General features: G+C 36.9%; 1 protein-coding gene across 1 annotated transcript in view; it reads left to right on the forward strand.

Moving 5' to 3' along the window:
* The window catches only part of TBC1D8B (TBC1 domain family member 8B), a 92,948-nt gene extending 83,625 nt beyond the window's left edge, over window positions 1-9,323 (forward strand). The window contains exons 20-21 of the mRNA XM_080653328.1: window positions 4,454-4,551; window positions 6,584-9,323. Of these exons, the coding sequence (XP_080509454.1) occupies window positions 4,454-4,551; window positions 6,584-6,979 (494 nt within the window). The 3' untranslated portion in view covers window positions 6,980-9,323. The remainder of the gene's footprint in view (window positions 1-4,453; window positions 4,552-6,583) is intronic.
* Window positions 9,324-10,268: the final 945 nt, after the last annotated feature.

A 10,268-nucleotide genomic window follows, 5' to 3' on the forward strand; every position in this document is an offset into this window, starting at 1 on the left:
CATATGTCTTTTCAATTTAGTGATTTGGTGTTTTTTTTTTTATAAATACCCAAAAGTGGAATTGCTTGGTCTTTCCTTGTCTCTTGTTACAGCCTTTGTTTTAACGTCCACTTTGTCTGGTATAAGTCTTCCTACCCCAGTTTTTTTTGGCTTTTTGTTTTGTTTTGTTTTACATTTTCAAGAAGTGCCTTTTTTCCATCCCTTTACTTTCGTGTGTGTGTTTACACCTGAAGTGAGTCTCTTATGGACAGCATATGTAAGGGTAATTTTGTCACTTATTCAGCCATCATATGTTTTTAGATTAAAGCATTTAATCCATTTGCATTTAAAGTAATTGTTGATATGTATTTGTTGCCAATTATTATTCATACCTTTGTAACAGCTTTGCTGGACAGAATAGTGTTGGTTGTAGGTCTTTGCTTTTCATCACTTTGAATGTTTTGTGCCAGTCCCTTCTGACCTAAAATGTTTCTCTTGAGAAATCAGTGGACAGACTTATGGGAGCAACCTTGTAGATAACTAACTGATTTTCTCATGATGCTTTTAAGATTCTTTGTCTTTAACTTTTGTCATTTTAATTATATGTCTTGGTGTGGCTCTCTTTGTATTCATCTTGTTTAGGACTTTCTGGGCTTCCTGCACTTGTATGTCTTTTTTCTTCACCAGGTTAGGGAAGTTTTCTGTCATTATTTCTTCAAATAGGTTCTACATTCCTTGCTCTCTCTTTTCTCCTTTTGGTACCTCTATGATGCAGATGTTGTTTTGCTTTGTGTTATCCCAGAGGTTTCTTAAACGATCCTAATATTTTTTAATTCCTTTTTTTTTTTCAGTGCTCTGGTTAGGTGTTTAATGCTACCTTGTCTTCCAAATCGCTGATTTAATCCTCTACTTCATCTAGCCTGCTGTTGATTCCTTCTCATGTATTCTTCATTTGAAATATTGTATTCCTCATTTCTGACTGTTTTTAATGGTAATTATGTCCTTTTTATGTTTACTGTCTCTTTTCATTCTCCCCCACTTCATCCATTTTTGCATAAGTTCATTGGTCATCTTCATAACCATTTTTTTAACTCTTTATCTGGTATATTGGTTGCCTCCATTTTATTTAGTCCTTTTTTCTGCATATTTCTCTTGTTCTTTTATATGGGGCATGTTTCTTTGTCTCCTTATTTTTGCTGTCTCTCTGTAATTGTTTCTGTGTTTTAGGTAGATCTTCTATGTCTCCAGTCTTGATATGGTGTCCTTATGTAGTAGGTATCTTGAGGGGCTTAGTGGAGCTGTCTCCCTAATCACTTAAGCTAGGTGCTCTGGGAATGTCCCTTGTGTGGTTTATGTGAAGCCTCCTGTTGTAGTTAAGTCTTAATTTCTCTCGGTCCACCTGTGGGTCGGGTTGGCCCTTGGGCTGGCTGACTATGAAGATCAACCCCAACCAGAGTGTATGAACTGCTATTGTATGACCCCATGAAGTGGAATTCGAACCAGCAGAGTCTGGTGCCTGCCAAGATCTCCCTTTGGGTGTGCCAATTGTGGAGGTAGTTGAATTGTGCTCTGATATAGTCTTAATACTGCCATAGGATGTGTTGGTTCTGGGACCTCTTCTGAGAGAATTTGGTGCAGGTCAATGTCAGGCACTGCCTGTGCCCAGCCCTGGGCTATCTGTTTGGAACTACAGAGCGATCCACAGTTTTTGGCTGCCTCTGCTAGGCCTGAGTGCATATGGGAGGGGCCAAACTGCACACCAAACCTGGCTTCCACCAGCACAAAGGTCATGGGCAGATCAACAAAAGGTCCAAAGCACCCTAATTTCTACCTTTGCTTGCCAACTGCCTGTTAGGCTCAGTCACTGAAAAAGCCTTTGGTGGCACACTAAAATGCTAGTTGCATGAGGCATATTCTCAGTGAGTCACCAGGTAGGGGCAAGTGGTGTTCACCAGGTTTATACAAATTCAAACTTAGTGCCAGTGCTGGGTCTGAGGCCACTCAGCAAATGTCTCAGGGTACACCAAGGCCATCTGCCATCTAACAGTAGCCTGCAGATATTTGTGGCAGAGCAGGGTCTCAGGGAGTCATCAAGGGGAGGCCAGCAGAGGCAGAGTCTATCAGGCCCAAACAGACCAAGATTTGACTCTGTGAAGGGAAGGTTGTGCAATGGTCAGGTATGTGAGGGAAAAATGATCCTCTTCCTAGAGCCACACAACTCAGTCTTTGATTCTGCTTTGACCTTTTGGAGAACCCAAGCTTGGTAGGGCAGGGCCACCTGGGGGTAGGGAGGGTGAGGCTAGTGGATATCTCATGGGGGAAGGGTGGTGCCAATTAGGCTCTGGAAAGTGTGAATGGCCTCTGCTCTAGAGACACACAACTCACACTCTGGCACACCATAAGTCTGCCTGGACCTCAATATCTCGGGCCTAGGCAGCTGACTCTTCCACAGGGCAATAGGGAGTTCCCTCAGGCTGATGCCATAAAAAATGGAGTGCTCCACCCAAGAAAGATGGCATCTGTGGTGTGAGAGAATGATTCAGCACAGCGATCATGGTGGCACTCCCTTCAGCTCTTTCGCCAGAGCCACAAACCCCAGTTTAGTCTCACACAATGTAGTCTGCTCCACCCTCCCTACACTGGAACCCAGGGTTAGTGGCTATAAACAAGATTTTGTGCACTGGCCCTTTAAGAGGGTGCCTGTGTCTAGTGGACTCCTGTCTCTCCCTGGTGGACAGAATCCCCGCTGATTTTCAAAGCCTGATGTTATGTGACTTCCTCTTCTAGGCTCTGGTGCTCTGGGCTGAGGAGCCCCACATGGGATTGAGACCCCACACTCCTCAGGGGGGACCTTTGCAGCTGAGATATCCTCTGGATTCTCAGCCACCACCCATGGGTGCAGGGCCAGCCCTTTTCATATCCCTGTCCTTCCTACCAGTCTCGATGTGGTTTCTTCTGTAAATCCTTGGTTATAAGACTTATGTTCAGCTAGTCTTCTGTTGGTTATTCAGGATGACTTTTCTATAATTGACTTGTAATTCCAGTTTGGACTTGGGAGGAAGTGAGTGTAACTTCCACCTACTCCACCTCTGTCTTGGATACTTGTACCATAATTTATTTTATTTTTTATTTATTTTATTTTTTTATTTTTTTTAAATATATTTTATTGATTTTTTTTACAGAGAGGAAGGGAGAGGGATAGAGAGTTAGAAACATCGATGAGAGAGAAACATCGATCAGCTGCCTCCTGCACACCTACTACTGGGGATGTGCCCGCAACCAAGGTACATGCCCTTGACTGGAATCGAACCTGGGACCTTTCAGTCTGCAGGCCGACGCTCTATCCACTGAGCCAAACTGGTCAGGGCCATAATTTATTTTAATAACTAGCCCAATATTGATGGATATTTAGGTTGTAAATTCTGCTGTAATAGACATTTTACTCTTATATTTTAACATACTTTTCACATATTTCTTTAGGATAGGACAAGTTCATATTGGTATGAGAATACTAGGTCTCAAGTAATAGGCACATTTAATATTTTGATAATTATTAATAAAATCACATTAATATCATCTTTTTTAAACTGATTTTTTATTGATTAAGGTATTACCTATGTGTCCATATCCCCCATTGCCCCCCACCCCACTCCCGTACATGCCCTCACCCCCCTGCTGTCTCTGTCCATTGGTTATGCTTATATGCATGCATACAAGTCTTTTGGTTGACCTCCCCCCTTACCCCCACCCTCCCCTACCTTCCCTCTGAGGTTTGAGCATCTGATCGATGCTTCTCCCCCCTTACCCCCACCCTCCCCTACCTTCCCTCTGAGGTTTGAGCATCTGATCGATGCTTCTCTGTCTCTGAATCTGTTTTTGTTCATCAGTTTATGTTGTTCATTATAATCCGCAAATGAGTGAGATCATGTAATATTTATCTTTCTCTGACTGACTTATTTCACTTAGCATAATGCTCTCCAGCTCCATCCATGCTGTTGCAAATGGTAGGAGTTCCTTCTTTTTTACAGCAGCACAATTAAGCTCTTCAAATAAATGAATAAATAAGTTGTGTTTTGAATTTTTCAAAAAGAGCCACCATAGACCAATTAATATTTGCATATTAAGAACATCATATAAAAGGTATTTTAAACTTCATAGTATGCATGAAAATATCTACATGAAATTTACATCATCAAGCCAGGGTGTACTGTTTAATATAAAATGCATCCTTCTCAATTTTGCTTCAAATATTCCCTAGTCCCCAAAGTAAAAGTTTCAGTTTAATGGAAATGGAGAAGTGTCCTGAGAACCAGTAGGTGAAATAAAAGTTTAATTCAGGTGATTTCCTGGATTAAAGAAAAAGGTAGAATCTTATAACTCAGTGAAATATCTTTCAATGATAATAATTTTTTTGAGATTTGAGAAAATGTAGTAGGCTGTTTATTATGAAAATGGTTTTATACTCCTCATTCAGGCAAAGGAAAAGTTGATATTCAAGCATATCTTAGTCAATGGCAAGATGAGCTTTGCAAAAAAGAAGAAAACATTAAGGATTTACCAAGAATGAAACAGGTATAGTGCTTTCAAAGAAAAAATTCTAGGTTTTTTATGATATTTTTATGAATGTGGGTATATCCAACTCTAAAGTAGCTAACATGCTATTACAAAAATATTTAAATCATCTTTGTATTATCTCTGCTTCAGATGAGTACTGATGAATGGGATCAAATTCTTTTTAACACTTAAATACATCTAGTGTTTCAGTGTAGTTTCTATGCTGTGACATTTGTACCTACAGAAAAGATGGATATGTATAACATATTTCAGTGTTTTCTATTTCCATCTTTATTAGAAATTTTTATCTATTCGATACACATTTTTAGTGCTTATAGATGACAAACCCAGTGCTAGGTACTATGAATAAGAAATTACTAAGATAAGTCACACCCTGGTTCCTAGTCATCTTGTATTTGAACCTGCTCAGTGAGTAGTATTGACACAATTCTAAATCCATCCCTTTCTTACAAAGTATTCAGTCAGTATATGTTATATGTTATTATATTTTTAATGAAAATTTTAATATAGATCCTTAATATTCCCAGAACTTTATTAAAATGAGAACCATCAAATAGCTTAGTATTTCTCAGTGGACTTGGTGATTTGATAGTTGAATTACGTACTTTCAGAAAATGAATCAATGAGATGTATTTATTCTAAAATTCTTAGAAACAGTACTATAGAGTTAGGAAAAAAGAGAAATGAACTTAAAAGTTTGGAACAATATATATATGTATATGTGTGTGTGTGTGTATAATTTTGGGGGGTAAATATTTTTTATTTATTTTTAGAGAGAGAGGAAGGGAGAAAGAGAGAGAAGCATCTACACGAGAGCTGAGAACAAAACATCAGTTGGCTGCCTCCTGCACATCCCCTACCAGGGAATCGAACCAGTAACCTTTTTGTGCATGGGATGAAATGTTGCCCAACTAACTGAGCTACACTGGGTGGAACAATATATTTTTATGAAGTACATCCTTTGTATTTGCTCTTTATTTACAGATAAACTTTTCTGGTAGGATTGACTTATAGGACTCTTGTGTTAGAATCTTTTTTTTTAATTGACAGATATCTTTTGAGAATATCTATGATTATCTAGAGACAATTAATAAAACAAACCAGTTGATTTCTCCACTTGAGTCCCACCTCAGCCTTTAAAGAGAAACATGTCCAAATGGGCTCTTAGAGTTACCTTGTACTACTAGATAGTTCCCAAAACATTTTTCCCTAAATTTAAGTCATCCTAGTTGAGCTGCTCAATCTAGCCATTTGGGTAGATCAAGGGTACCTCATCTTAATCCAGTGGTTCTCAACCTTTCGAATGCCGCGACCCTTTAATACAGTTCCTCATGTTGTGGTGACCCCCAACCATAAAATTATTTTCGTTGCTACTTCGTAACTGTAATTTTGCTACTGTTAATGAATCATAATGTAAGTATCTGTGTTTTCCGATGGTCTTAGGCTCTACAGCAGCAGTTCTCAAAGTCTCATATTTCCCTACATGTAAATAATACATTCATTAATAAATCTAAAAGTGGTTCTCAACCTTTCTAATGTCGCGACCCACAGGTTGAGAACCACTGCTGTAGAGCCTAAGACCATCGGAAAACACAGATATTTACATTACAATTCATAACAGTAGCAAAATTACAGTTATGAAGTAGCAACGAAAATAATTTTATGGTTGGGGGTCACCACAACATGAGGAACTGTATTAAAGGGTCGCGGCATTAGAAAGGTTGAGAACCACTTTTAGATTTATTAATGAATGTATTATTTACATGTAGGGAAATATGAGACTTTGCCTAATTAAAAGTAATATATTGCTATTGGGCAACAAATGAGATGATTTAAATGGAATTTTTCTATTGTTGATATCCATCTTTCTAGAACCAAGATTTATTTGGGGAATTAATCATTAGTTCTTTTACTTTTTGGTGAATGTTATATGGTACAAATTCTAAATAGGTGACTATTTACTTATATGTTTTCTTTATATTTGCTAAATCTAATATCAAATGCGGTATTTCTAACTTATGTTTTCTAGTCACAATTTATTCAGTTTTCAAAGACCCTTTATAACTTATTTCATGGGGACCCTGAAGAAGAGTTGTTATATCAAGCCATTGCTGTTGTAACCAGCCTTTTGCTCAGAATGGAAGAAGTTGGAAGGACACTTCATAGCCCTACATCATCAGCCAAAGGATTCTCTGGTATAGTTTGTGCTTCTGGAGGACCCAGTGAGGGGAAAACAGAAAGCCCCTTGGAGAAAGATCCCTCCTTGCTCAGGGAAGAACCTCAGTGGTCATTTGCATTTGAACAGATTCTTGCTTCTTTGTTGAATGAACCAGCAGTGGTGAGGTTTTTTGAGAAACCCATAGATGTAAAAGCCAAACTAGAGCATGCAAAAACCTCTCAGTTAAGTTCTAGAAACAAGATGTAAATCTCTTAACAGGAATTGCCTATCAGACAAATTTACTAAGATTCCTGTAGTTGTCAGCTTGATTCCTGGGAGTAGAGATCAGGGATTTATTATGTTACCAAAATGTTTGAATGTTTGAAAAGATATTTGAAACAATCATTCCTTTGTGGTAGTCTCTAATTTTTATATTCTCCAATACAAATGTAATTTTTAAAAATTTTATTTTTCAATTAAAGTTTACATTCAATATTATTTTGTATTAGTTTTAGGTGTATAGCATAGTGGTTAGACAATCATAGACTGTACACAGTGATCCCCTGATATTTCCAGTACCTTCCTAGTACCATATATAGTTACTATATTATCGACTGTATTTCCTAAACTGTACTTTACATCCCTGTGACTACTTTATAACTACCAATTTGTACTTCTTAATACCTTCACCTTTACAAGATACACAGTATCAGGGGAGTGTGTTAAATGATACCACCAGAGGGCGCCAATGTAACACTTTTGGTAAAGAAATTACTAGTTTGTGTTGCTATTTTCATATGAATAACTGATAATTTTGAATATGTGGTGTTAATGTTTGAGTATTAGTGATGATGATATGTTATACTGATGAATGCTACTTTCCAAATTGGCACAGCCCTATTACAATGCTTTAGAAAACCAGGCTCTTAGATTTATAGCCTTAATTATAAGATTACTGTATGGGGGCTCATTTTCAAGTTATCTAACTGAAATGATATTATCTTTTTAAAGTTAATCTAATCTTGTCTTCTAATAATAAATGTTTTATTTTAGTAACTTCCTAATTCTTCCTACCTGAGCAGTTCAGAAGCTGCTGACTCATACTTCTGTGTTATTGATAAAAATATATGAAGAACTCAAAACTCTGGGCTAATATAAAGAAAAACAATATTGGATTTGGATCTAAGCTGGATAAAGCCAGCTTTTTCAGAAGGGTTAAGAAAAAGTTCAATTTTAACTGTTTCTCATTAAACTGAAAAATTACTTGAAATTCTTCTGAGCACTGCTGTTTGTGGCATTTGTCTCAGAATAGCTTGTGACTGCTTTGATTCTAGCTTTAGATTTTGGATTTTCACCAGTCATGTTTTAAGTTACATTAGATAGACTGTATTAGTCTGGCAAGTTCATAAAGTACACTAGTGTGTATGGCTGTTAAGATAATGTATAGAATTGCTGGTATTTACCTAAAAAGTTTTTACTGTATGATTTAGATGTAAATTTCTATATACTTTATGCTGCTTATGTATCAATCATTACAGTGAAGGTCCATGTTTAAATAATGGGCTTCATTAGCACTTTAAAGAAAAAATAAACAAACTATACTTCTGATAGGAGCAATTTATTAATCATTTAACTTCAGAATTGTGGGGAGAAATCTTCCACTGAGTTTCTTTCTTCAAAAAAGACTTTGGTTTTAAGCCCTTTGACTTTTAGATTTGAAATAGTGAAAGGATAGATATCCTTTAGACTCGGGTGACCCAAGAAGTCTCCTTTTGTGAAAAAAATTGGTATAGTCAGCCTTTGACAAGGATCCACTGTGAATAAGGTGTAACACAGAGGGCTTTGCCACCATAGAATATATTATTTTCAGAAAGACTCACGAATTTTTAAGTGAACCCTTTGAAAATTTCATAAATTGGACTTAACCAAACACTTAATAGTAGTGTCTTTAAAATGATTTGGTCAATCATTTTCTTATCTTTGCAAGGAAATTACCATTTAAAGAGATAGTTGGTAAATAGCATCTATGCATTTTCTCAGAAATGATTTGCTGAAACATGTTCACATGTTAGAGTTTAGTTAATAGTTTATGTGTAAACTATCACACATTTGCTATTATGCAATGATTGATAAATTAAACTTCAGTAGCTCTAAAAAGACACAGGCTCTATGCTTATATACAAAGGCACTATTGCACATATTTTGTTGAATATTTTGTCAATTATATTTACAAAAAAGATAATTTCTTAAGAGTATATGCTATTAATATTTGATATTTTAAAGTCAGAATATTGAAGATTACCTTATATTGTATTGTAGCCTAGATTAATTAACATTGAATACTTAAAGAAAATTTTTAGTTGCAAAAAGACTATACATGCAAGTTAAAAAGACAAACCTTTTCTCAGTCTGTAGGAGAAATAAGCAAAATACATAGTTTTCTAGTTGCTACCTTGCTGAACAAATGGGTCTTATGTAGCTGTATCAAACTGAACCAGAGCATTATACCTTATACATTACATTAAATATGTTATAAAGTGGCTTTTCTTGTATTGTAAAATAAGTGTTATAAATCTATTCTAATAAACATGAAAAGTGGTTTACTTAATGATATTGCTGTTATTTTTTACGATGTATTTTTATTAACACTAAATTCAGTTTTCACTTGAGGACTTCCTCCCTGTATTAGTTAAGGTTCAGTTGCAGAGAACAGAATTCACTCTTATTAGTTTAGCCAGGCAAAGATTTATTACCAGACATTAAGTGGCTTACATAATTATCAAGAGAACTGATTCTAAATTGAGCTTTGAAGAGCAACTTCCAAAGCTACACCAGAGAACCAGGCCACCAAGGGAGTTGCTAATTCTTCTATGATTAGGAAACTGCTACTTCCTACTGTCACGATGAAAAGCCAACACTACAGCTGCTACTCCAGAACTACACCACGTGCTTTGATTTACACCAGCAAAGTAGATGCCAAACCTCTCAGTACCCACCATCTAGTGACTAAATTGCAACAGAACAACCAAACATCTTCACAACCATGTGTACCAGAAGAAGTGGCGGAAACATAGCCTTCACCTTCCTTCTGTCATTCAGGTCTCAATGAGTATGCATCTGATTGGCCTATGTTGCAAAGGAATCTGAGAAATGTCCTTTTAGCTTTTGTAATACAGGATGGCACACTACAAGGCTGGCATGAACATTGGATACTGTATTTGTTATCTATTGCTACATAACAAATGACCACACACATTTATCATCTTACCATTTCAGTGGGTAAGGCTCTGCTTAGGATCTCACAAAACTGCAACCAAGGTGTCAGCCATGCTGGTTCTCATATAGAGGCTCAACTGGAGAAGAATCCACTACCAAGCTCACTCAGACTATTGGCAGAATCTATTTCCTTGTGGTTATCTAGAGGGCCCAGCTTTTTGCTGGTAGTCATCTGGAGGCCACCCTCAGTTCCTAGAGGCTTCACTCAGCTCCTAGCAGCTGCCCTCAGCCTCTTCAGGCTGCCCAAAGTTGTTTGCTATGTGGATTTTCCCAAAATGAC

This window comes from Plecotus auritus (assembly GCF_963455305.1).
Source record: "Plecotus auritus genome assembly, chromosome: X".
NCBI classification, from domain to species: domain Eukaryota; kingdom Metazoa; phylum Chordata; class Mammalia; order Chiroptera; family Vespertilionidae; genus Plecotus; species Plecotus auritus.